The sequence below is a fragment of the Ranitomeya imitator genome, chromosome 10, assembly GCF_032444005.1.
Source record: "Ranitomeya imitator isolate aRanImi1 chromosome 10, aRanImi1.pri, whole genome shotgun sequence".
NCBI classification, from domain to species: Eukaryota; Metazoa; Chordata; class Amphibia; order Anura; family Dendrobatidae; genus Ranitomeya; species Ranitomeya imitator.
The window spans coordinates 116,072,367-116,098,383 of record NC_091291.1 but is presented as its reverse complement, the minus strand read 5'-3'; the positions used below and the strand labels follow the sequence as shown (position 1 = coordinate 116,098,383).

The 26,017-nt window shown below is 45.2% G+C and overlaps 1 protein-coding gene across 2 annotated transcripts in view; it reads right to left on the bottom strand.

Moving 5' to 3' along the window:
* Positions 1-26,017, bottom strand: part of GNB1 (G protein subunit beta 1) — a 65,239-nt gene that overhangs the window by 2,452 nt on the left and 36,770 nt on the right. The window contains exons 1-10 of one of the 2 annotated variants that reach the window (XM_069741457.1): positions 22,271-22,350; positions 21,611-21,711; positions 13,482-13,520; positions 13,245-13,351; positions 11,970-12,033; positions 5,212-5,374; positions 4,544-4,610; positions 3,965-4,166; positions 3,220-3,436; positions 1,562-1,678 (exon numbers count right to left, since the gene is read on the bottom strand). In XM_069741457.1, the coding sequence (XP_069597558.1) occupies positions 1,572-1,678; positions 3,220-3,436; positions 3,965-4,166; positions 4,544-4,610; positions 5,212-5,374; positions 11,970-12,033; positions 13,245-13,351; positions 13,482-13,520; positions 21,611-21,667 (1,023 nt within the window). In that variant the 5' untranslated portion in view covers positions 21,668-21,711; positions 22,271-22,350 and the 3' untranslated portion in view covers positions 1,562-1,571. Of the gene's footprint in view, positions 1-1,561; positions 1,679-3,219; positions 3,437-3,964; positions 4,167-4,543; positions 4,611-5,211; positions 5,375-11,969; positions 12,034-13,244; positions 13,352-13,481; positions 13,521-21,610; positions 21,712-22,270; positions 22,351-26,017 lie in introns of those variants that run through there. The other variant, XM_069741456.1, reaches the window with a different exon arrangement.

Sequence of the window (26,017 nt, the reverse complement as noted above, 5' to 3'; positions counted from 1 at the left end):
TTTAAATGTCTACTTCGATAATCAATATCATATCGGTGGGATTTCGACACCTGCCATAGTGACATCTGCCGAAATGTCACTATGGAACGCAGATGACCATGCTTCACCCTGCGGTCACCGGAAACCGGCTTTTTATTGCTTCCCTCCATAATAGTAACATGAGCCAGATCCTACAAAGATGAGTGATGGCTTCTCCGCACCAGCAGTGAAGGGGTTATTAATGTCTGGTCTGACGACTAAGCGCGTTTCTTATCTAGCAGGAGAAACAATTATGTCTCCTGGTTCCTCCCAGTGTCGTGTGAAGGATAAACTACACGATGAAAAAAAATCAGGCTGAGTGGTGGTGTGCTTTTGAGTAGAGTTGAGCAAATTTTTACAAATTTGTTTTCGATTAAGTATTTGCAATATTTGCCTAACGTCATTGGAGTCAATGGGAGAAGAAATGACCGAATAGGTTTGGAATCGATCGTCAAACAAATTCGGCACGGATAGGGTAACAATATGGCATGAATATGGCAAATTCAGATTTGGCGACTGATTACGAACATATTCGCTCAACTCCTCCTGAGCAATGCATGACAGTCTATGGGTAGTGGAGAGAGGGGACAATTTATAAAGTTACCCAGTAATAAAGGGAGTCTTAGCACAAAGTGACTGTACAAACCAGGCATAGGCGTTCGGTGCACCCTTGGTGTGGCCAAGCAGTTCTGTCCACAATCCCACATACTTGCCTTTCATCCATCTCTGCCCTCTTCCTTGATTGACAGCTTTGGCTATATTGGAGCCAGAGAAAGGCAAAGATAGATTGGAAACAAGTAAATGGGAAGATGCGCTGAACGCTCCACCATGCCTTGGGTGCACCGAGCGACTGTGCTCAGTTTGAACAGTCATTGTGTCTTGACAGATTCCCTTTAAAACACACAAGGGTCTTCACCTTAATGAGGTTATGAAAATAAACAATCTTTATTAAAGTTGTAACTTTTAATTCGTTTATACCCAGAAAACAATGGAAGTCAGCAGATTCCTTAACATACCAGTATGCAAGGAGTCTAAAGAAAAAAAATAAAAGGAGGCATTGCTCAGACAGTTTGCCTTTTTGTGTTTAGCATTCTCGGATCAGGGCATTAAAAAGCTTTAGTCACATCACCAAATATAGTTCAGCCTATGAGAACAGGTTTCAGATTTGTTATTTTCTCATCCAAGGGCAACAGAGGACAAAACCTTTCCGTAAGTTGGAGAAAGCTTCTTTTATCCCCTTTTCCCCTGTACGGGAAGACTGATCTGCTGCGCGTAGTGTGAATTAAGCCTCTGCATTCGCTGTGACTTTATACAACCTCGGCTCGGACTAACATCTTCTAAGCGCTGGCACTTTCCCCCCTTTTATCTCTATTTATAAACGCTGACAAAGAAGTGTTTTCTCGATAAATGACATTTGCCAGGAATCGGGAGAAAAGTTTAGAGAATCTGTCCTGTTTAGCAAACAGTAGAAATGGACTTGTTGGAGAGGAGTAAACATGTCAGGACGATGGATACTGCCAAGGACGCAGTTGTTGATACTCACAGACTTTTCTTTAGTTCCAAATCTTGAGGAAGCTGTCCCATGACCCTGTTGCCACTGCCATGCCATCATCTGTCACTCCCAAGCAACTTACACGGTTATCATGACCAGCAAGGACACCTTGAAAACAAAACATTGGAAAGCGTGTGAGCGCTCCAGCAAGGTTAAGACATTAACACACTATCTGCTGATCTCGGCAGCAGACGACATTAGAAATGCATGAGTAGCCCGATGGCCTAAATAATTCACTATGCCATCAGAAAGCTGGCTGCACTAACAGCTGGAAGCTATTCCACACCACATTTACATAGGCAAAAAAAACACATCCCTAGAGAAACCAGCAGTCATTATGGACACTATCTGAACCTATAGAGAAAACCTGTGTACTGGATGTTCTCCGGGGAGGGACCTAGTAGATAACCAGTGCTCGATATCAGACTGCCAGGAAAAGCCCAGTGGTAAAAGGAAAAAAAAAAAAAAAAAAAAGGATGCTCACTGCACACAAGCACCAGAGCGGCCTCTTCACCAAATGCTTTCCTGTACAGGCACACCAGCAAATATCAATCAGCGCACCATTGCTACATGGAGAGATACAGCAATATTACCATGGCATTATGGATTAGATGTGTCCACCTAATAATGTCACATCTGTGAGCGCAATGCTGTGGCCGGATCAACAATTCGGTGCTGGATAGGACAACCCAAAAGTTAAAAAGCAACGTCCCTGTAGCTGCATCACATATGGCCGGCACCTGTGACAGCGTTTGGTAAATCTATGTCCCCTGAACAGATATATTGGGCTCCGAAAAGCATCCGTGTAAGCGTTCAATCGGGAAAAGTAGAATAACCAGTGTCCAGACACCTATCACCCGTTGGATTTTATCTCACGAGCCCATTCTCTCCCACAATACCCGCTGTGAAGAAGAATCAGGACACAGATGGTCAGTATGGAGCATTTGCAATGTGCAGCCGAACCCCACACCCAATGGTAAGGGGAAATGGCCGCACAAGCAGGGCTGTGGAGTCGGATCCCATTTTGGTGGAGTTGGAGTCATGGAAATTGAGTCGTCGGAGGTTTGGCTTACCAACTCCACAGCCCTGTGCACAAGTTATACCTTCTATGGATACTTATAGAAGGTAGAAGAGGCTTTTAGGTCGCATACGCAAGTAACACTTTGGGACTGTGCCCTTAAAAAGGACCTCTTAGTTTCATCCATGTTCGGCACGTCTGCAACGATGGTGAACAAACAAGTTGTATAAATCCCAGACTCTTCTGCGCCTTCTTGATTGTGATGTAGCATATGTTCGCCGGATCGCAATCGCACGCAAAACCCTTCAACTCTACCTCAATTCAGAGGTCTAGAAGAGCTAGTTAAAAACAAATCAGAATCTCTTAGCAAAAGCATGGCCCCAATCTAAGCCACGCTCAGTCCAATGAAGCAGGAGCTTCTGCTCCAGGTAAGAAGTATCCTCTATGACAGCCATATGATCCAAATAGGCGTTTTCCCATTAACTTTTAGGGAAAGTATTGCTCAACATGGTGTCATACATTTAATATTTGTGTTTTAGTGGGGACTCACTGGCACTATATAGAAAGAACCACAAAAAGTCATGTTGGGTGGAATATCGTGACATTGATAGACTGTATCCTTCTACTGTACCTGCTCTGTCAGCCTTGAGCGTGTCCCATACGTTGCAATTGAAATCGTCATAACCGGCTAAGAGGAGGCGTCCGCTCTTTGAGAATGCTACTGAGGTGATGCCACAGATGATATTGTCATGAGAGTAAACCATCAGCTCCTGGTCTGCACGAAGGTCAAAAAGCCTGCAAGTGGCGTCGTCTGAGCCGGTGGCGAAAGCGTTGCCGTTGGGGAAGAACTGAAAGAGATTTAAGATTAGAATTAAAATAAACCAAAGAGGAAAAAAAAAAAAAAACAACCTAATCCTTTTACCCACTTCCCACTATAGAAGACGGTACCCAGTGACCTACACCATCTTGTATAGGATAAGGCTTGGCCGATGCCATCTGATATAGTAATCACAAATTGACCAAGTTAACAGGTCAGCTGCATGCAAGAGTCACTATGATTTAGATTTCTCCAGGTAGGAGGTAGACTGGGACATATTAGTCTTGATTGACATATTTAATCAACCAAATCCATAAAGGAAATATTCTCCGGACCATATTTCTTGTCCAAAGGCTAATACTATTATTATCCCTTCAGTTTCTTTTAATGGATCTGCGTCTCATCTGGTTAACTCCATTGTGCAAGTCCCAGTGCGACAAATCAGAATCGACCAATCTAATGGCACACGGATCCGTGTTTTGCGTGTGCAGAATATGCCCCAATATTTTTGTTTTGCACACCAAACTTACAGCAACAGCGATGCATGGAAAATACTTACACAGATAGCATTTATGTCAGACTCATGGCCGGTGAAGGTCTGTCGGCACATCCCTTCTCGGACATCCCAAAGTTTGGCTGAGGCATCGCAGGCCCCAGACACAAAGCACCTGGAATCTGGAGCCAGGGACAGGCTCATTACATCCCCAGTGTGTCCAGTAAAGGTGGTCGTCTGCTGGCCAGTTTCAATGTCCCAAAGAGCGCTGCACACGAGAGAAGGAGACGACATTACTGACTTGACTGTGTTGAGCTTCTTAATAAAAGATCCACAAACCCCCTAAAAAAGCGTTATCCGGCATCTATCAAGGAGAGCAGCGGTTACGCCACCACATCTGCATCATACTTGTCAGAACGCATGCATGATCGACCAGTATCGCCCCACGCGTCCTGGTATGAGCAGATGTGATAATCAAAGCAACTAAACTCCCTAGGCGGAAGTGAGCGACGATGGACAACTCAATTAGCAACTAGACAAGGGAATAGTGTCCTCTATAAAGTCCCACATCCCAAAACTATGGTTCCTCCGTACATCAACAGAAAGCAACAAGCGCACTGCATACAAAATATACGTTCTACTAACCAAGTGGTATCTCCAGAGCTGGTAATTATTTGGTTATCATCCAGAAAACGACAGCAGGACAGATAGCCTAAAAAGACAAGAGAAATGGTTAAAGCAGAACATCCTGCATTTTGCCTTTGATGCCGAAGACCTCTTCACCTCCCCGATTAATGAGTGAGTGAATGAATGAATGAATGAACAATTGTAACAGGAGTAAACAAGCAGTATTCTACTTGGAAAAAGGAAGATTAATTTCTAGTTAAAGGGTTGCAAAAACCAGTGCAGATCTGACATGTTGTAAGGAAGTGCTCAAATCATATCTGCAGCAGGGTAGAGAGCCAAGTTGTAACTACATAATGTATTCAACCGCACACATCATGGAAGCTGCGGGACTTATACCAGGATGGATCCATTTGCTTTCTGCCGGGTGAGCTGCAGAGTAGAAGGGGGGGTGGGCAGCTTTCTGGGATGGAGAATCTGACAGACTATTCTGATGGATAGATAGGTCGGAAAAATACCCAACCAATGATTAGTTTACAATTTTTTAAACAGGTTTGGTAAATTAAAAATTACACTGAATAACGGGGCCATTTTTTCTTGTTACATTTGATAAAGGAGTGGCCACGTGTGCCCGACTTTAAGGTGCCAACCTAATACCCCTCACAGTACTCTGCAGCAGCAGTACTCACCTGTGTGACCGGCTAATTCACGGCTCACTCTCACATTTCCTTCACGGGTTTTCAGGTTGTAAATTGAACAAATGTTATCAAGACCACCGCAAGCCACGTAGTTTCCAGAAGGGGCATAAGCACATGTCATCACCCAAGAAGAACGCAAGGGAATTGCATGAACCTAGGACAAAAGAAAAAAAATTGTAATTCAGCTCCTGTTAAAATGATAAATCTTCTTTATTAGTCAGGGCGGTGATATCATTTATTGTTCTTCTAACCACACAAAGCGATGGAATATCGCTAAACAGTATGAGACCAGCCGCAACGAGGGCGACACCAGCCCTCCTGCCGTTACGTACACATCCAGATAGTAAAACCACGGTAGTTTCTGGGTGTCTTCATATGTTGCACACTCTTGGCACAGACACTCAGGGACGTGGTTGCCTTGGACAAAGTTAGGCAGTCATGACCTTGTCCCTGCAGCACAAAGCGCCTGTCTGCCCAGGAGCAAGCAATAATATACTCCCACATAATGAATCAGGATACCACCCCCCATGCACACAGTTTAATCCATAATAGTCAGCAAATGGTAAGCAAACGTAAAAATAAATTTGATGGCCAACAGGGATCCTTAGCAGTTATGGGCATGCACGAGGCGCAATCTAACCAGGAGTCTGCAACAGATTAACCAATTCAAAGGAAGGTGCCACGATTTTTCTACTACTAATTATTGATTATATGATTCTTAATGCAAAATTACATCTACTGTTTAAAAAAACTGTTTTCAACCACTGGGGATTGCCATTTGCTGGTGTGTAACGACACTTCCACACCTTAAATACGGCAGCCCCTGTACATAGGAGTTTGCGGTCGCTGTCCAACAGCATCTACACTGTGGCTGCCTCCTGATGAGACCTAGGCACCCCCAGGGCTGTGCACATCACAGCTGTTGGAGCAGATCAGCACTAGCTCCAGTTTCTCCCTGTCACCGCCCACACTGCTCAGTGCATGTGGTGACAGGAGGTGCTGGGGTGAGGAAAGTATTGGTGGCGAGGAGCGGTGATCGCAGCCTGACATCAGTAGTAAATACAGGCTGCAGATCACCGCTCAGCGCCATGCTCAAAGCACAGGAGAGAAATCACATTGCTGTGCTCTGAACACACTGACAGCTCAGCGACATCACCGTAAACTGACATAGCAGAGCTGTGTATGTAACGCACATCATGATGAACTATTCTGGGCTCATTATACTGCATAGAGCACTCTACAGGGCAGGCCCATTGTACTGCAAGGAGCACTCTGTGGGGCAGGCCCATTACACTGCAAGGAGCACTCTACGGGGCGGGCCTATTGTACTGCAAGGAGCACTCTGCGGGGCAGACCCATTATACTGCAAGGAGCACTCTGCGGGGCAGGCCCATTATACTGCAAGGAGCACTCTGCGGGGCAGGCCCATTATACTGCAAGGAGCACTCTGTGTGGCAGGCCCATTATACTGCAAGAAGCACTGCGGGGCAGGCCTATTATACTGCAAGGAGCACTCTGCGGGGCAGGCCTATTATACTGCAAGGAGCACTCTGCGGGGCAGGCCTATTATACTGCAAGGAGCACTCTGCGGGGCAGGCCTATTACACTGCAAGGAGCACTCTGCGGGGCAGGCCCATTACACTACATGGAGCACTCTGCGGGGCAAGTCCATTACACAACATGGAGCACTCTGCGGGGCAGGCCCATTATACTGCAAGGAGCACTCTGCGGGCCAGGCCCATTATACTGCAAGGAGCACTCTGTGGGGCAGGCCCATTATACTGCAAGGAGCACTCTGTGGGGCAGGCCCATTATACTGCAAGGAGCACTCTGTGGGGCAGGCCCATTATACTGCAAGGAGCACTCTGCGGGGCAGGCCCATTACACTACATGCAGCACTCTGCGGGGCAGGCCCATTACACTACATGCAGCACTCTGCGGGGCAGGCCCATTACACTACATGCAGCACTCTGCGGGGCAGGCCCATCGTACTACATGGAGCACTCTGCGGGGCAGGCCCATCATACTACATGGAGCACTCTGCGGGGCAGGCCCATCATACTACATGGAGCACTCTGCGGGGCAGGCCCATCATACTACATGGAGCACTCTGCGGGGCAGGCCCATCATACTACATGGAGCACTCTGCGGGGCAGGCCCATCATACTACATGGAGCACTCTGCGGGGCAGGCCCATCATACTACATGGAGCACTCTGCGGGGCAGGCCCATCATACTACATGGAGCACTCTGCGGGGCAGGCCCATCATACTACATGGAGCACTCTGCGGGGCAGGCCCATCATACTACATGGAGCACTCTGCAGGGCAGGCCCATTACACTACATGGAGCACTCTGCGGGGCGGGCCCATTACACTACATGGAGCACTCTGCGGGGTGGGCCCATTACACTAAATTGAGCACTCTGTGGGGCGGGCCCATTATACTACACGTAGCACTCTGTGGGGCGAGCCCTTATACTGCATGGAGCATTATGCAGGGTGGGCCCTCATACTACATGGAGCACTATGCGGAGCCATTATACTGTATGGGGAATCTAGGGGGTTACATTTTTTTTGGGGGGTGGAGGGGAAATTAATGTGTGGGAGTAGTAATGTGGTGGACGGAGCAGGGTCACACATTGCACTACTGCTCCTATAGAAGTGGGCAAAGTGGGCTCACACAGATTAAACTACTGCTCCCTTAGAAATGTGTGACGCTGCTCTGTCCACTTCTATGGGAGGGGTAGTGTAATGTGTGACCAAGCTCTATCCACTACATTACTGCTACCATCTACCATAGAAGTGGACGGAGCGGCATCACACATTACATACTGCGTATCTAATCACATCCTGTGTGATGCACCCCGCCGAGCCCTATCCCATCATGTGATACACTCCATGTAACTAACCCCAGTTTATGGTACAGTGAGCAGCACAGAATCAGCGCTGCCGGCCGTCCACAGTGACAGTCTACTTGTCAGTATCACTGGAAGTCACCAACAAAATGATGGTGATCCTAAACTTTATCCTCTATTATCCTTTTACAAACACCCAGAAGGGGAGGAGAAGAAAATGAAAGCCAAAACACAAACTAATGGCCGTGTCACTAATATTATGGCTACATATTGATCTTCCATATAAAATGTGAACCCTCCTAATGACCCTGCAGTAATGATCGGGTTGTGTGCATCTCCATGGAACCGGTAATCAGCACGGCAGCGAGCGGACGGATTTCATCAGCTCCACAGATGTTTACCCAACAACTTTTCTGGGAACAGGACTGAACATGCTGCACCCACTGAGAAGCTGGTCTACATGGGTGAGGATGTACTCACGGGGGCTCAGCCCACGAGTTCCTCCAGACATTTTTTGGACTTGCCACAACCTCATTTGCTGGGGCTTTTAATTTGCTTCTCTGCATATCCACGACGTCCACATATAAATGACATCATGGTTTTAATCTAAATTAGGTTCAAAATTCTGTGCCGTTCATATTTAGCCATTGATAGGGTTCCCTTTAAGTCAAAAGAGATTGGGTCATCAGGTTTTCTGCATAAATTGGATATCCACCCTTTAGGTCTTTAAAAGTTGCCTATGCTTTGTGACGGAGTCGGCATGCCGTTGTGTGCGCTTGTTTCTCATGAGCTGCGCACCTCTCTTTTTGGAGCAAACATTTGGGGTCTTCATGCCCGGACCTCCATCAATCAAACAAAGATGGTTCTATACCTGCAAGATGCATGAAATATAACCCTATACAGGCAGCTCCTGAGAGCTAAAAAGTGTCGACAGACAGGAAGAAGCTGCAAACCGCAAATGAAAGAGGTCAGGAACCCTACCATCGAGAAACCAACCACCGGTGCCAGGAAGGGAAGAAAAGTTGCTCATCTAGAAATACTACATTAGACGTGAAGTCGAGGAGGCTTCGGGTTACACCTGGAGCCATTTTCTCTGACGGCTTCTTTATAAATCACGATTGTGCAAATGAATGCAGATTATGGATGGATCCACAGAGCGCGGTTTATCACGTACATGCACTTTTCACACACAAGCCGAGTGGATAAGGTATACGTGTAGCTCCGAGAAGACAGAGCCTTGTACAGCAGAGTTTACACTAGCGCAGGTTTACTTTATGACACCATTTCTTTCCTGTATCCCTCCACCATAAATCATGGGAGACATGCTACAGGAAGAGCTGATCCAAGCCAGGCCCGCGAAAATCCTGCCAGAAAAGATCAGAAGCCATCTCAACACTACTCCGAATGTATACTTAAAGGGGTAGGATCAAATATTTGTTCGAGGCCCTCAGATAGTTGTTTACCTGGATCAAGCCCTTCAGTTAGACATACGTTTGTGTGCCTACAATAGGAATGGTCTAATTTTACCTGGACTGACAACATAGGGCAATATATCCAGACAGCCTTTATTAGGAGCACTCTGCGGGGCGGGCCCATTATACTGCAAGGAGCACTCTGCGGGGCGGGCCCATTATACTGCAAGGAGCACTCTGCGGGGCGGGCCCATTATACTGCAAGGAGCACTCTGCGGGGCGGGCCCATTATACTGCAAGGAGCACTCTGCGGGGCGGGCCCATTATACTGCAAGGAGCGCTCTGCGGGGCGGGCCCATTATACTGCAAGGAGCGCTCTGCGGGGCGGGCCCATTATACTGCAAGGAGCACTCTGCGGGGCGGGCCCATTATACTGCAAGGAGCACTCTGCGGGGCGGGCCCATTATACTGCAAGGAGCACTCTGCGGGGCGGGCCCATTATACTGCAAGGAGCACTCTGGGGGGCGGGCCCATTATACTGCAAGGAGCACTCTGCGGGGCGGGCCCATTATACTGCAAGGAGCGCTCTGCGGGGCGGGGCGGGTCCATTATACTGCAAGGAGCGCTCTGCGGGGCAGGCCCATTATACTGCAAGGAGCACTCTGCGGGGCGGGCCCATTATACTGCAAGGAGCACTCTGCGGGGCGGGCCCATTATACTGCAAGGAGCACTCTGCGGGGCGGGCCCATTATACTGCAAGGAGCGCTCTGCGGGGCAGGCCCATTATACTGCAAGGAGCGCTCTGCGGGGCAGGCCCATTATACTGCAAGGAGCACTCTGCGGGGCAGGCCCATTATACTGCAAGGAGCACTCTGCGGGGCGGGCCCATTATACTGCAAGGAGCACTCTGCGGGGCGGGCCCATTATACTGCAAGGAGCGCTCTGCGGGGCGGGCCCATTATACTGCAAGGAGCGCTCTGCGGGGCGGGCCCATTATACTGCATAGAGCACTTTGCGGGAGGGGGAAGTAATGTGTAGGGTTGATCTAATAGCTCTGGAAAAGTGCTTACCCGAATAGCTGCATCGGTAACCTGGCTACCTGGATTGCTCCTGATAATCAGCTGTTCGGCGTCGTAGCTGCATATGTCATGGCTGTGCGACAGTCACAGCACATGTATGGAGATCCTGAGAGCCGTAACACACGTGCAGCTGCGGCGCCCAACAGCTGATTATCGGGAGCGATCCAGGTATCCAGCTATTTGGTCAACCCTAGTAATGTGCAGTCAGGCAGCCGTATAAATCGGAACGAGATTGGAGCACAGTGCAGACTGTACGCGGCTCTCCCAACATGAGAAAGACAGCGTCATGTATTCCTATGCAGCCGTCACGCTCGGGTACGGAGAACCGCCGGCCTGTCCAAGCACTGTCGTCCGATCTGAACCAGATTTATATGGCTGTCTGAATGCGCCATTATAGTGCATCGTAATGGGCCTTGCTGGAGTGAAGACTCGCCATGGCATGGATGTAAAATCACGTCCATTCGGCATGAATTGTTATCCGCAGAGTGTGTGAAGCTAGCCTTTGCAATGCTGCGCGAGTCCTTAATTAAGGTAGAATAAGGGATTCGTGAGCACACTGACAACCACTCCGGCACCGCCAACGTTGCTTTTGGTAACCAACGCATTGCGAGACTGGAAGTGTTAACAGGGTTGAAAACACACGAGCCCTCAGCCAAGATGAATGAAGTGTTCCTCTGTAGGGAGGCCTTGTGAGATAGAGGTCCGCCAAACTTTTCGCCAAAAGTTCTCCTGTATATGGCCAGCTTTACAAGGTTGAACTTGATAGAGCTAGGTCTTTTTTCAACCTATGCAACTAAAAAATGTAACTAGTTAGAAGTAAAGACCCATTTACAAGAACTAATCATCAGGAATGAGCATTTGCTGCAATGCTTGTTCCCATAGGCTGGCCAACTCTCAAAACTCATCACACCCAACAAGCAGTTTGTATGTTCCAAAGGAGGAAAAAAAAATGGCATCGACAGCACAATGTCTTGTAGATAATATTTTCTGCACACATCAATCGTACTAAAAATCGTTCAGGGCACACAGAATTGTGTCTGGCCGGCCTGGGCAGCACTTGCTCACGGCTTCTCTCATGACGACATGCAGCTCTGATCTACATGGAAACGACTGATAAAAAGGGAATAAAGTTTGCATTAAACTATGAAGCTAATGCAGATTCGGCAGGGTTTAAATGGGAAAAAAATCCTCATGAAACAATAGGATCTGATTTTTGCTCATTATTGTTCGTTCAGTGTAACATGTTTACTCAAGGATAAAGTGTTCTTTTGGGAAGAATAAAGGCGATCACATAAAGTGGCTGTCATTTTTATTACACTGGAACGCCCAATAAAACCTGCAATCTACTAGCAAAACACTGTACAGATGCCCCGGTCTGGGGTGAGGATTAGTGCAGCTTACCTTGTTTGTGGTGTAGCTGTCCCAGATGATAAGCTTGCCATCCTGGGAGGCACTAACTAGCAGCCTGGAGGGGAAAAAATGACAAAGACGCAAGAACATGAGCCAAGAAGTGCAAGTAGCACCGTGGATGTAGTTTAGTCTATGTAGACAGTGCATCAAAGAAAAGTTTCCACAAATGGACCCTAAAGAGGGGGTACCACCTGGACAATTTAATGCAGACCGCCTCCAATTGGTCGCCATTTAATACTACATTTCTCCTACAGCGGCTTCACAAAGGGAAAAACATTCAGATTCAGATAAAAACACTCCCTGGTTAAAGGAGCAGTCCATTATAAGACCTGTGGAAGCCAGGGAAACTGTTGAATAATCGCTAGCACGTTCAGGCCCATGGCCGGGGCAAGAGCAAATCCAACGTTTACAGTCTTATGTACAAACAGTGCAAAAACATATTTACAGTCATAATTAAAGCTTACCTAGTACAAAACAAAAAAGTTTATTACAAGTTTGAGAAGAAAAAAAAAAAAAAAAGCAGCCAAGCCTTTAATTAAAAATGTTGCAAGCTCGCGAGTGATTTTGTTTGTTTTTGGTGTATAGTAGAAAGCCATTCGCATTTTGAAGAAATCCAAGGCAAACCGTATAATTTGAGTTAAAGGTGCTGTACATTATGGATAACCCCTGCATAATTAATTTGGGACCTAAATAATAAATACAAAGTCTGTACTCCCCTCCTGCATCGACATTGCTATGCCACCTGCAGTCAATAAGTGGCCACCCGTCAGCTGCAGCCTTTACTACTTCATCAAAGTGAACGCCAGATCTGACGGACTACTGACGTGCTGGCTGCAGCCAATCAGCGACCGCTCGTGACAATAATGCATCACCGACAGGAACAGGTCGCAGACACCACTGGAACGGCGCCGCAGCAATAGGGGAGTATACTTCATTTTCTTTTTAATTTAGGTCGTCACTTAATTAACCTGAGGTTTTCCAGTAGAGCACATCCCCTTAAACCTTCTAAATGCTATAGGTTTTAATGCAGTCAGTACATAACCTCTCTGCATGGAGGTGGAAGCAGGTTAATCAATGGCCGCCTGTAATACTTCAGAAAGGGTGGAGGTGGGGGGGCAAACCAAGGAGATTAGGAAAAGTCATTTTAGCTACTATTGATCATTTTCATGTCAGAAACACCTTTAAATCTGGATTATTTGAGTTTTAAATGGATACTCATGGCCATCTTCATCGCAGCCATCGAGCTATGGATAACATAAAACCTACCTGGAGTCTGTGCCCCAGTGCATAGCATAGATTTTCGCAAGGTGGCCCCTCAGTGTACGCCTAGTGCGCATCTGAATTCGACCTACTGGATCAATATTGGCTGTGATCTGTATTGGGGTGAAAGAGAAACCAAAAATATATTTTATTATTAGCTACACATTAAAAGGACCTAACGGAGCAATAAAGCGAGAGTTAGAGACCTAAATGAATATGAAGTTACAGAAACTGAACTCTTACCTGAGCCAGAGTGGCATCTGCACATGCTTTCCTGGCATCCTGAGAAGACAAAAGGAAAAAAAAAAAAAAAAATTAAGATGCGGAAGGACCACGTCAGACGGGCACGAGCTGCGCCACCACTTCATTTCAGATCATCCTTGTTACGGAAAACATAACCATCACTAGATCCAAGGCCTATACAGAGTACAAATATGTTACGGTGATTGGGCTTCACGTTTGGTGCCCTAACAGATCAGATGAATATCGGCCAATCCCATAGACTTCAAGGGGCTGGTGACAACTATTGAGCATGGGGAGTTAATAATTAATCTGCAAAAAAAAAAATCCATTAAACAGGTGTTGACTTGCTGATCGCTGGGGGTCTGCAGCCAGTCTTGAACGGAGGTGCCTATGTTCGACCTCCTACAATACATTGTCTATGGGACTGAGAGGAAAAAAAAAAAACAGAATAACACCGTTATTTCTGGCAGCTCCACAGACACTGACTGAGGCTGATCAGACGCACCTCTGCTCCATTCAGGACAAAGCCTGGATCTCAATAATGCTGGGAGTCTCCGTGGTCGTACTGGACCCCCAATGATAAGCATGGAATTTTTTTTTTTTTTTTAAGGAAAAGCCTTTAATACTGTGTAAATCAAATAAATTCCTAAACACAGTAATATGAAAAACATTGATACTTTTTGTTTTTGACAAGCCAGCAGAAGTGTGCAAATGCCAAGAAAAGTTTACATTGACAAATGCGGCATGCGTGGTATGGCAGCAAGAATGTGAAATGGGGCGCTGAGGTTTACTGCGTGCAAAGGTTAACACAGCTAAAACCATCAGAAAGAAGGGAGGGGAATGAAAAAAAAAAATAAAATAAAGCACACCTCTACAGCCATAAACAAGTGACATATTGCCTGCCGTGTCCCAGAGAAGCTCTCTCCTTTATACATGATCAAGTTATGGAGCTGGAGGCCAAACTGCCTCATATGGTTATGTGAGAATTGAAAATTTGTGAGTCCTTACAATTCGTAAAATGGCAGAAGTGAATAAGTTCCATAGGGAACCTGTCAATGTTTCGGCAATCAATTTTAGGCAAAAATTGCAACCTGCGTTTAGCAATTCGAGTAAGGACCAGCCATAGGTTTCCCGACTCAAACTAGACAGCCTTATAGGCATAAGCAGAAAAAGAGATGGCTGACAGCACTCATAGGTCAGAGCGCCCGTCCAGGTCCAAGGAACCCACTAGGACCGTCGAAGGCTCAAGCAATGAAGTGACAGCGCTCCATCCAGGTGTATAATCAAAGCGAATGAATTTATTAAGCCATACAGTAGCAACGTTTCGACCCTGGTGGGTCTTTGTCACTTCATTGCTTGAGCCTTATAGGCATATGACGCTGCCATGTTTGGGCCAATCCGTGCATCATGGTCTGTTCTCAGACCGTGAAACGTGTACATGGTACCAACCAACATACCTAAATGTACTCCTTGTGTCTAACTTCGGTTTTTCAGGACGTGGAAAGGAAAAGGGGAGAGGCGACGTATATGAATCTCGTCCCGTGAATGTGCCCTAACATCCGAAGATTTTGGATCTTTGCTAATAATTTAAATTTTATTGGATAAACGGGTTCAGCAAAATATGGACCATGGATCAGAAACATTGGTTCACAGATTTTTATAGGTTTTATGACATTAGCACCCTTTCTAGGAAACAATAGTGACTATTAGTCCACAATTTTCAATTCCATGGATTTTATGCTTTCTAATCGATATTGGGATTTGTCATTCATGTTGTATTGCAATACGTCAGTTGTCTGCCACTTTTTTTTTAATGTACAATCAAATACTCTACAACAAAATCTGAAGGCAAAAGTGAAAAATGTACATAACTAATACCTGTCATAGCTTCTGAAAAACCAGACCTTGTAACGGATATACTAAACTAAAGACATCCAGGAAGTCTGGTCCTGGCTGGAGCCAAGCTTTTAATAACTGTTTAGAAGAGTCGAGAATTAATGAAGGCCGAGAAATATTCACTTTCTGAAACGCTGATGTGCATGGCGATAAAGCAAACAGCCTGAGATTAATTCCTGGCCAGGTATGTGACCATCTAGAGTCGTCATCGACTATTTCTATAAGACTGGTTCACCGATTGCACTGCTCTAAGGGTACCGTCACACTATACCATTTCGATCGCTACGACGGTACGATTCGTGACGTTCCAGCGATATAGTTACGATATCGCGGTGTCTGACACGCAGCAGCGATCAGGGATCCTGCTGAGAATCGTACGTCGTAGCAGATCGTTTAGAACTTTCTTTCATCGCTGGATCTCCCGCTGTCATCGCTAGATCGGTGTGTGTGACACCGATCTAGCGATGCGATCCAGCGATGCGTTCGCTTGTAACCAGGGTAAAAATCGGGTTACTAAGCGCAGGACCGCGCTTAGTAACCCGATGTTTACCCTGGTTACAAGCGTAAAACTAAAAAAAAAAAAAAAAACAGCACATACTTACATTCTGGTGTCCGTCAGGTCCCTTGCCGTCTCTGCTTCCCGCACTGTGACTGCCGGCCGTAAAGTGAAAGCAGAGCACAGCGGCTGTGCTTTCACTTTCACTTTACGGCCGGCAGTCACTGAGTGCGGGAAGCAGACTGCAAGGGACCTGACGGACACCAGAATGTAAGTATGTGCTGTTTGTTTTTTTTTAGTTTTACGCTTGTAACCAGGGTAAACATCGGGTTACTAAGCGCGGTCCTGCGCTTAGTTACCCGATGTTTACCCTGGTTACCCAGGGACCTCGGCATCGTTGGTCGCTGGAGACCTGTCTGTGTGACAGCTCCCCAGCGACCACACTACGATTTACCTACGATCACAGCCAGGTCATATCGCTGGTCGTGATCGTAGGTAAATCGTATAGTGTGACGGTACCCTAAGACCTTTATGCGGCCTCCTGTGTAGGGAACTTGGTGCGCATTTCGGAGTCTGAAATTTGGTATTGTTCTAGGGGCTCGGAGATCTGTGGAGATGGACTGGGCGAGTAACTTTTGCCATAAAACAAAGTTCTAAGTGGGGGAAAGAGGAAAGGAACTGGAGAACCAACAATTTTTCGAAGAGATTTTTTTTTCTACATTGGCAGTGAAGAAGAGCGTGAACCCAAGCAAACGCTGACTTATTTTACAGGATACGTTTAGTAATAAATTAAACTGTTTAATAGCCCACAGCTCTTCGTTGGAGGACATACTGTCCTGGAGATTTAGACTAGATTCTGCATGGGGTCAATGACTTTCATGTAGATTAGCCAGTCTTGTATTTGTCTCGATTCAGGATCTACTCCTCCAAGCTATGCAGCTTTTCCATCTTTGAAAATTGCCCATCACCAATATGGGGCTGCCATTTATAATTCAATAAAGCAGGGCACACCCAAACTGGATTTCTCTTAATACAATTAGGAACCTTAATGCCCCTTTAAAAGGTTAAATTGACTATGACCAATTTCACTGGGGACGAAGTGGAATTCCTGTTGATTTTGCTGCAATTCTTACTCACTCACAATTTTTTTATTTTTAATGGATCCCTCTACCTGCAGCTCCAGGGCACTGCGATGGGGGCGGCTTGTGCGCCTTCGTATGCAAATGTGTTCCTGGGGCTGTGGGAGAGGGATCTTTTCACGTCGGATCATGGTTTGTCGATGGAGCGGGTCATTTTTTGGACCCGCTACATCGATGACATCTTCATGATCTGGCGTGGGACATCATTTGAATTGGAAACATTTTTTCAAACTTTAAATAATAATGATTACAATATTAATTTGACGTATCATTGCAGCTCTCAGCAGATCGAGTTCCTCGATGTCTTGGTTAAAAGGGATCCTAGTGGTCTCTTACTCTCAGATGCTTTCCGTAAGGATACAGCAGTAAATGCGGTCCTCCATGCCAGCTCCTCTCATCCATCTCATGTTGTTAATGCAGTGCCAGTGGGACAGTTTCTTCGAATTAGAAGAATTTGCTCCACTATTGAAGATTTTGAATGTCGGGCAACAGAAATGAAGGCAAGATTTTTGGAAAGGGGATACAGCAGGAGAAGTATTAAAAAAGCCTATAACAGAGCAAGGAACACGGATCGTAACCAACTTCTGTATTCTTCTAATAAGAAAGTAGCTTGTAATCAGGTAAGATTGGTAACCACGTACAATTCCCAATGGAGTAAACTATTGGAGAGTGTTGAAAAGCATTGGCCAGTTTTACTGGCAGATCCGGTGCTGAAACAATATCTGTCTAAGAGACCCTCAATTACTGCACGGAGATCAAAAAACTTGAGAGATTTGTTAGTAAAAAGCTACTATACACCAAAAGAACGCCCCCAATTATTTGCATCGCAGAAGCAACCATCTAAGTCTCCATGGGGCAGTAAACCCTGTGGGAAGTGTGTGGGTTGTCCTAATATGGATACGGCAACAGATTTTGTGTCATCGGATGGACGCAAGTTTATAATCACGCATACAATAACTTGCACTACAAGTGCAGTGGTCTACTATGCTTACTGTACTTGCCCAAAAATTTATGTAGGCCTGACTACAAGGGCGTTTAAGGTGCGGGTAAGGGAGCACGTTAGGGATATCCTGGCTGCAAAAGATGAAGAGAATTTGGATTTACTTAAAAGTGTTCCCAGACATTTTAAACAGCACCATGCCTGTGATCCCGCCCAGTTTCGTGTGAAGGGTATTGATTGTATTCCTGTATGCCCAAGAGGGGGTAATGTGAGTCGTCATCTTGCTCAAAAAGAGTCCCGATGGATATGGGAATTACGGACCCTTAAACCAGAGGGGTTGAATGAGACCCTGAGTTTTGCACCTTTTCTTTAATATGGTCGTTTTTTATTTTTGGTTTCATTGGTTTCTTGTTTTTATAATTACGGATGCTGATTTTAATTTTGTTCTTTCTAATTTACAGCCACTAAGTTGTATTCCCCGTGGTTGAATTCTTGGATGGATGATTGAGAGTATGGAGAACATGGACATCATCTATGAGCATGTTTAATGGATCTTTTCACTTTTTTGTACTGTATATTTTTTGTACTGTATATTTATTGTGACTAATGAATATAATGTCATATTTATGTATGTATTGTGTCCATATGGACATCATTTTTTGAGGATTTTTTTGTATATTGCACTTTATTATATATTATCTGATTATATTTGTGTTCATTAGAGGATAATTGCTGCACATTGCACTTTTTCACTAGATAGGAGTACAATAATTATTGCTTATGAAATATTGTATGATATATTTTGTTGCAATTCTCATATATGTATTTCATGTTTTAGACGTGATATATTGTTCACTATAATAATTTTAATGTTGTTCACCATGCTTATGGATGTTTTCGCAGCATGTATATAGTTGCTGGGGAATAACTTACTTTCTTGTTAGTGGTTGGGTGCGTCTGGGATCTCCCCCTGTGCGCGTGCGTGTTCTCTCCTTGGGGTTCCGCGTCGTTGCCGGCGTCTTAGTCGGGCTAGCGCTCACGTGACGTCTTCGGGCGTTCCCGTGGGCGTGTCTGCCCGATGACGCTGGTGGGGACTCGGACCCTGATGGGGCGATCTGCGCACGCGCCGCTACATGGCGGCGATCCTATGACGCAATTATATGTTATATTGTGATTGGTCAGCTGGGGTATTTTAGGGCATGCTGGATCTGATGATGCCACTCCCCCGGAAGAAGGCACACGGGCCGAAACGCGCGTAGGGGTGGCACCATCAGACCGGAGGTATAGTACCAGTGTATTTGTATACTTTGTCCTTATGCTGCCAGAGTGAAGTATAGTTTGGGGTCTTATGGTTATACGGCAATTGTGCCATTCAGATACACAGTGATTGTGCCGTTTGGGCATATGAGAGTTCCCCTTTATGAGTCACTTATATTTTCCTGGCAGCTGGCTATTTGGGAGGTTATATGCTTACCTCTGGTCTGGGGTGTTTTTATTTAGTATTATTTGCCATCACAGCTGTATTTTAATATTTTCTGTTATGTAGTTTAAATAAAACATGTCATTTTTTGTATGATGAGGTCTCTGTGCATATTTATTGTAGGTTATTTCCCTTTAAAAGGTGCAGTCTTTAATAAAAGTCCGCTCTCGCAGCGAAAGCACAAGATCTGATTCTTTGTAAAGGACGCAGCATTGCGGGGTAAGTGCAAAGTGGTTAACGAACAGTAACCTCAATAAAGAGGTGATTATTCAATAACTTGAGGATGGGGCAAGGTTTGGCAAGTGCAGAAAGCAAGATCTTGAGATAACATGAGAGATCTTGCGCTTTCACAACAAGACGGGCAGCTGAGGGTTGCGAGTTCCGAGATCCTACAACCTGGAAGTTCGAACCAGACTCTTGCTGGAAAGTCAGGCCCTTTTGGGGGAATTAAGGCTTCTTCTGTGCACTCAAGACAACTTATATTTTGAAAAAAAGTCAAGGCTGTGCCACTCCTTTTAAATAAAAAAGGAAAGTTCCATATTGGCAACAGCCACTCTTTAAACTTTAAAACTATACAGATTTTGTCAGGCAACATGTTACATAAAGGGGCTTCACCACAATTGCAAATAGTCAACTATTCAAAGAATATGTTACAGGTCACCGAAGTCCTTAGCTACCCAAATCTTTAGGATTGTGTTAACACCGTTATAACCTAAAAACTGCATACCTTAAAGAAAAAAAGAAAAACTTCTTAAAATAATATCCAGGGGCTCCTAGTAAGGGGCTCCCCATAAGACAGCAGTAAGACCTTTAGGACTAGCAAACTTATCTCAACTTGCTCAAAGAAGCCAGAATATAGGTTGAGGCAAGAAATATTAAGTGCTACCTTGAACTACACAGGCTTTTATTTGGAGGACCAGAAGTGAAGCCACCACCACGACCAGAAATCTCACTTATTTACATAGTAACATATAGTAACATAGTTAGTAAGGCCGAAAAAAGACATTTGTCCATCCAGTTCAGCCTATATTCCATCTTAATAAATCCCCAGATCTACGTCCTTCTACAGAACCTAATAATTGTATGATACAATATTGTTCTGCTCCAGGAAGACATCCAGGCCTCTCTTGAACCCCTCGACTGAGTTCGCCATCACCACCTCCTCAGGCAAGCAATTCCAGATTCTCACTGCCCTAACAGTAAAGAATCCTCTTCTATGTTGGTGGAAAAACCTTCTCTCCTCCAGACGCAAAGAATGCCCCCTTGTGCCCGTCACCTTCCTTGGTATAAACAGATCCTCAGCGAGATATTTGTATTGTCCCCTTATATACCTATACATGGTTATTAGATCGCCCCTCAGTCGTCTTTTTTCTAGACTAAATAATCCTAATTTCGCTAATCTATCTGGGTATTGTAGTTCTCCCATCCCCTTTATTAATTTTATTGCCCTCCTTTGTACTCTCTCTAGTTCCATTATATCCTTCCTGAGCACCGGTGACCAAAACTGGACACAGTACTCCATGTGCGGTCTAACTAGGGATTTGTACAGAGGCAGTATAATGCTCTCATGTGTATCCAGACCTCTTTTAATGCACCCCATGATCCTGTTTGCCTTGGCAGCTGCTGCCTGGCACTGGCTAATCCAGGTAAGTTTATCATTAACTAGGAACCCCAAGTCCTTCTCCCTGTCAGATTTACCCAGTGGTTTCCTGTTCAGTGTGTAATGGTGATATTAATTCCTTCTTCCCATGTGTATAACCTTACATTTATCATTGTTAAACCTCATCTGCCACCTTTAAGGCATGCAACTGAATAAAACAAGAATATGAAGTTTATCTTTGTGTTGCCACGCAGTCTGCGTATAACCGGCCACAGACGGAGCAGGCGCCTCCGATGAAGGATGGATCTTATTTACGCTGTAAAAGTTCGGCTGTAACCTCACGTTCAAACAGTGAGGAGCTATCTAAACAGATCGGTCCCAGATCATCAAAAGCAGAAGAAAAAAATAGTAAGATAAAAGGAAAAAAGAAATGAAAGCCCCTGAAGTTGGCATCTAGAGTCTACTAAGATTATATAAAAGCAGTTCAGTTAAGGCAAAACAAAATGTGGAAATGAAATCGGGGAACTAATAAAAAAAATAAAAATATGGAAATTCATGCAGGGTTTTATTTTACTCACTCTGATTTGGTTCTTGAGTTGCTCGGCCTCCTGACGTAGCTGGTCAAGTTCACTCATGATTCTTCTCTAAGATGAAGCTTCTCTACCACCAACACTCAGTTCTGCAAGGAGAAAGGTTCATCGTCAGCTACTTCATTCAACACCTCATGAGTTCAGAAGCTTTACAGCATGAACTTAATTATATTTTATTTTTATTTTTTTACATAGGCTTAACCCACCAAAGATGTCCAGGTTGGAGACCATTTTAGAAGCCCACACTTCCCGAAGAACTAAAAGTGTAATCGACGTTTTAGCCTAAGCAATTTGTGCTTAGTCACTGCCGTTTTCTCCATTATACGAGCTAACAAGTTAATGACGTAAAAGGAACACAAGTCCAACGCAGACATTTAATAAAAGTCCCACTGTACCGCAGGGACGTGCATCACTAAGTAGAGCCATTTAGACCACCTTAGGACCTAATCAAATACCATATGTCCCAGCAATAGAATTTGATCAGATGCAGACCTGGGTGCTGGTAGAGAACCTGTTAGCCACTGTTGTTCGGAAGTATTACAATCCAATATATAAAAATGGTAAGCGGGCAGAATGTAAGTCTTCAGAACTATAAAGCAAGCTTTATACCATAGCTCAGCGTGAGAATATGCCCAGAAATATACTTACAGTTCCCCCGAGATTCAGCTCTAGTCCAGATACCAGATGTAGTTGTGTTGTACAGCCCTTTCCCCTGTCCTCCACACAATGTCATCTTTAAGCCCGAATAGATCTGAGTTACTGACTCAAATCCGGTTAACACAAAACCGGCTGAGAGTCTTAAATTGTCTACTATCCTCCTGACCCTAATCCAACGGTTTGCTTCTCTTTATAGTACGTCAAGGGCAAAAACAGCTAAAAAGAAACAGTTCTGAAGCCAGAAGAGCTGTACAACTGGGTATCAGTACAGTCACTATCGATAATGGTACCGTCACACTAAGCGACGCTGCAGCGATACCGACAACGATCTAGACAACGCTGCAGCGTCGCTGTTTGGTCGCTGGAGAGCTGTCACACAGACAGCTCTCCAGCGACCAACGATCCCGAGGTCCCCGGTAACCAGGGTAAACATCGGGTTACTAAGCGCAGGGCCGCACTTAGTAACCCGATGTTTACCCTGGTTACCATCCTAAAAGTAAAAAAACAAACACTACATACTTACCTACCGCTGTCTGTCCTCAGCACTCTGCTTCTCTGGTCTGGCTGTGAGCGCCGTGCAGCCGGAAAGCAGAGCGGTGACGTCACTGCTCTGCTTTCCGGCCGCTGTGCTCACAGCCAGACCAGAGAAGCAGAGTGCCGAGGACAGACAGCGGTAGGTAAGTATGTAGCGTTTGTTTTTTTACTTTTAGGATGGTAACCAGGGTAAACATCGGGTTACTAAGCGCGGCCCTGCGCTTAGTAACCCGATGTTTACCCTGGTTACCAGTTTAGATATCGCTGAATCGGTGTCACACACGCCGATTCAGCGATGTCTACGGGGAGTCCAGCGACGAAATAAAGTTCTGGACTTTCTTCCCCGACCAGCGACAGCACAGCAGGGGCCTGATCGCTGCTGCGTGTCACACTGGACGATATCGCTAGCGAGGACGCTGCAACATCATGGATCGCTAGCGATATCGTCTAGTGTGACGGTACCTTAAGGGTACCGTCACACAGCGCAATTTTGATCGCTACGACGGCACGATTCGTGACGTTCGAGCGATATAGTTACGATATCGCAGTGTCTGACACGCTCCTGCGATCGGGGACCCCGCTGAGAATCGTACGTCGTAGCAGATCGTTTGAAACTTTCTTTCGTCGTCTAGTGTCCCGCTGTGGCGGCATGATCGCATGGTGTAACATATCGTATACGATGTGCGCATAGTAACCAACGGCTTCTACATCGCACATACGTCATGAAATTATCGCTCCAGCGTCGTAGATTGCAAAGTGTGACAGCAGTCGACGACGCTGGAGCGATATTGTTACGATGCTGGAGCGTCACGGATCGTACCGTTGTAGCGATGAAAATTGCACTGTGTGACGGTACCCTAAGGTTGGGATTTAGATTTAGAATGTGGTGAAACAATCCAGATCCTACTGATTAGAACAGGAGCAGTATCACATTCATCCAAAACAACTACAATACTTGTAAGGGGTACCCTACTTGAGACCCAGGAGTACGGAGATCTGAACACTAACACATACGTGTATTTCAAAGAAGGTATGTTCCAAGATGTAACTGGAGACCGTGCGAAAATGCCAGATGGCTAAGTGACTCTAGACTAATATACTTACATCATTAAAAACAGCCTGATAAGAAGGTCTGCAAAGTAGACGCTAATGACAATCCCCTCATCATGGATATCTATACTATTAAAGCTGCCTGCAACCAATATGCACACGAACGTGGCTACACTTGCCACAAAGCACTTGGATTTGATGTTTGGGAGGAATAAAAACGCAAAAAAAAAGTATTATGCAACACATCGAGGTTTTGTTACTGAAATTTAATAGGTCTGGGGGCATTACTGTACCGCAAAAAAAAAAAAAAAAAGCTCCTTTCAATGCTCAGAGGAAACACGGACACAATTAGTAAAAAGCACCTGAATGTAAATCCCCTTAATCTTGTTGACGAAAATATTCGGCACGATTAATGCGCCCTTTGGCGGGGTGGCAGCTTCCTTAAAGTGACATTTACCAACAGGACCCAAGGCACAAAGGTTAGTCTGTGACAAGTTTGATCCAGAGTTCATGACATGGGCTGGTAAGAGGAAGATAGACCCGCAGTGGGGGCTAATAATGACGATAGGGGCATCCAAGCTTTTTCAAAAAGCTGGGATGTCCTTGTCTGAATGATATTTTGGGATTTTGTGTGACCCAGAACAATTTTCTGAGCGAATCCAAGCTTCAATGTGCCATAAAAGTTATTCCAAAAACACATTGCAAGATACTAAATTTATGAAAGCTGTTTCCCTTGCTCTAGTGGAGAAGATGATTGACCTACATAATATATTGGCACAACACACACATTCAGAACTGAAACTTTTAGACAGGATTTCTAGTGACTGGGACATTAAATAAAAAAAAATTATTAGGAAGACCCCTCTGGGAAGTGGGAACTCAGATCCACAAGAAGCCCCAACATTAGAAAGGCCGAGGATCATGATGATCTAATGAGGATCTTGAGAAAACGCTGAGTTAGGAGAATCGTAGATTATACTTTGCGTGAACTGCGGGGAGGAACGACCATACATAAAACCACTGGAGCCATCTATCAAGGCTTTTACAAGGACCACAAAGACGACCCAAAAGTTCCACAAATCAAACAAGATTAGCACCCAGAAAATATTAATATTTGTCCACAAATATTAAAAATTACCCAGTGCTACGACAGCACCTGGTACACCACGAAAACCCAAGACAGGGAGGGGGAGAAGGAGAGGGAGAGGGAGACATTTTTTTCCCCGACTAGGCATGCTCAGAATACAAAAACGAGATACGTCACTGGGTTCCAGGGTTTGAAAGTCAGTGACGGATCCTGCGCCCATAGGCTTTCAACGGGCAGCACAAGACCCGTCGCTGAGCGATTTTCCGACGTGCAGAAAAAACGTTACTCTAAACGTTTTCTCCACCCGACGGACAGCAATTTTCCGACGGATCCAATGCACGACGGATAAAACGTATGGCCATCTGTCACAATCCATCGCTAATACAAGTCTATGGGAAAAAACAGGATCCTGCAGAAAAATTTGCTGGATCCGGTTTAAAAAAAAAAAAAAAAAAAAAAAAAAAAAAAAAATCGACGGATTTCTACGGGAGCTAAAAGACGGAAGTGTGAAAGAGGCCTTATGCAGAGCTACAGTGTTCTTCATAGACCATGTACATTCGGCCACCGATGGAGGTGGAAAACTGGGCAGGAGTAACAAGTGTCCGCCTATACTTACAACCTATCCAAGGGAGAAGTCATCTTTTTATCAAACATAATGAAGAAAAATGTAAACTATACGCCACCTTTATCATCCAGAATGTGCCAATGTGATGAAATTTGCACTGCCACTCTAGCATAGGGTTAAGTAAATCTGCAATCGGCAAGAAGCGGACTGAGTGCACGACTGCATCAGTATACCTTACTCTTAAAAGCCACGGCATGTGAAAAGCTGGCAGCAGACTATAGGGAGAGACGGACTAGTCTGACGCGATCCACAGCCGCCTTCTCCCCACCACCACAATTGACAAGTCTCTCCTATGTGTGCACATACGAGAGAGACCCGTCAGTCACCTGGAGTGGGTACCGCATAGGACTAGTCAGGTGGTTCGGGCAGAAGTGTCCAACGATATGTTGCCCTTACTTTTATTGCTGATGCCATTTACAAAATTACGATATTTTTGATAAAA